General features: G+C 69.8%; 1 protein-coding gene across 1 annotated transcript in view; it reads left to right on the top strand.

Moving 5' to 3' along the window:
- Positions 1-596: 596 nt before the first annotated feature.
- The window catches only part of H696_04128 (hypothetical protein), a 5762-nt gene continuing 4718 nt past the window's right edge, over positions 597-1640 (top strand). Inside the window, exons 1-3 of the mRNA XM_009498012.1 lie at positions 597-929; positions 1236-1330; positions 1417-1539. Of these exons, the coding sequence (XP_009496287.1) occupies positions 693-929; positions 1236-1330; positions 1417-1539 (455 nt within the window). The 5' untranslated portion in view covers positions 597-692. The remainder of the gene's footprint in view (positions 930-1235; positions 1331-1416; positions 1540-1640) is intronic.

Below are 1640 nucleotides of genomic sequence, written 5' to 3'. Positions count from 1 at the left end.
GTAGCCATGTCGACCGGTTCGGATGCAGTGTGCCTGGGGGGGGGGGGGGGGGGGGGGGGGGGGGGGGGGGGGGGGGGGCCAGCCGCCGACCGGGCCAAAGAGCGAGCGGACGGCGAGCAGGGGGATGCCGGTCGCAGGCGACCCCGCACGCTGCAAGGCTACCCGGAGGGGCCCCCTCCCACCCCCCGGCGGAGACACAGAAGCCCAAGATCCCGGCGCCGGCCCGGCCGGGGGGCTCCCTCCCGCCGGAGCTGCCCCAGGGGCCCGGGAAAGCCGACAGGGGTAATCGCCGGCGGCGGGGGGACTTGTGGGTGAAGGCGCCACCGGGGCTGATCCCGCGCCCGCCCATGTGACACGCACGCCAGGGCAGGCGAAAATCAACCAAAGTCCGCGCGCCGGCGCGTGAGTTAAGCGCGGGCCGCCGCCCGGCCCAGTTGTGGGCTCTGGCGACGCCGGCGCGTGATATGGGCCCACATGTTCGGGCCGCCGCGGCTCGCGGGCGGGCGGCGGCGGGGGGGAAGGGGGAGACGATCGGCCCAGCCAAGTGCCGCCCGGCTGCCGGTCGCTCGGCCCCCCGCCGGCCGGCGGCCAGTGACCAGAACCCCCCTTTCCCTCTTCCCGCCCTCCCTGCCTCCCCCGTCCCCCCGGGTCTGTCTCCGCCCCTTCCTGCGGGCCTTCCTCCTCGCGGCACCATGTCCAACCCTGCGCCCCCCCCGGCGCCGCCGGCACGCAAAGAGTCTGCCATCGCCATTGTCAGCCTGGCCCTGATGCGGGCATTCATGTCGGGCTGCATCTGCTTCTGCCTGCTGGGCAGCGGGACCGGGTCCTTCGGCGGTGTCAAGCATTCGGTCTTCCTGGCGCTGCCGGTGGCCGCGGCCACCATGTTGCTGACCTCCGTCCAGACGAAGATCAAGCTGTCCAAGATCTCGGTATGTGTCTCGTCCGCGTGCAGGCGCGGGCCGGGCCTCGGGGCCTCCCTCTTCTTCCTCTTCCTCTTCCTCTTCCTCTTCTTCTTTTTCTTCCTCTCCCTCTTCCTCTTCCTCTTCCTCTTCCTCTTCCTCTTCTTCTTTTTCTTCCTCTTCTTCTTCTTCTTCTTCTTCTTCTTCTTCGCACTCGCGCGTGCACGCGGGGCGCCTCCATGTTGACTGGCCGTGTGCTTTCTCCTCGTCGCCTTTTCGGCTTCCTTCCCTCGGCCCCTCTCGGTCATGCGCGCGCGGATGCCCATGAACACACAGGCCGGCGCGGCGTTCCTGGCTGTCTCGCGCGCCGTGGTCCTCGTGGCCCTGCTCTTGGACATTGTGTCCATTCTCCTTGGGGCGCCCTTTGTCATGTGCGATGTTGCCGCGCTTTTTTGCCCCATCCTCCCCCCTCCCCTGCCGCTACTCGCACCCATTCTCACCCCTTCTCCCGGACCAGTGGCTCGCCCTCGACCTTTGTTTGGTCGGTCTTCGCCGCGAGCCTGGCCTCGGCCCCGCTGGTGGAGACCTCCTCCCCGGGACTGGGCTTCTCGGAGATCGTGGACTTCATCCTCGGCCGGAAGTGCGTTTTCCTCCTGCCCCCCTGTGCATTCCCGCCGAGGGCGCCCAGAGGCCGAGCACCGGCTGACCTTGCTTGCCCGGGGTCTGCCCCCTCCTGCCCCC

Source organism: Fonticula alba, assembly GCF_000388065.1.
Source record: "Fonticula alba strain ATCC 38817 unplaced genomic scaffold supercont2.6, whole genome shotgun sequence".
In the NCBI taxonomy this organism is placed as follows: Eukaryota; order Rotosphaerida; family Fonticulaceae; genus Fonticula; species Fonticula alba.
Note: the sequence above shows the minus strand (reverse complement) of the source record. Positions and strands in the feature narration are given on the sequence as shown.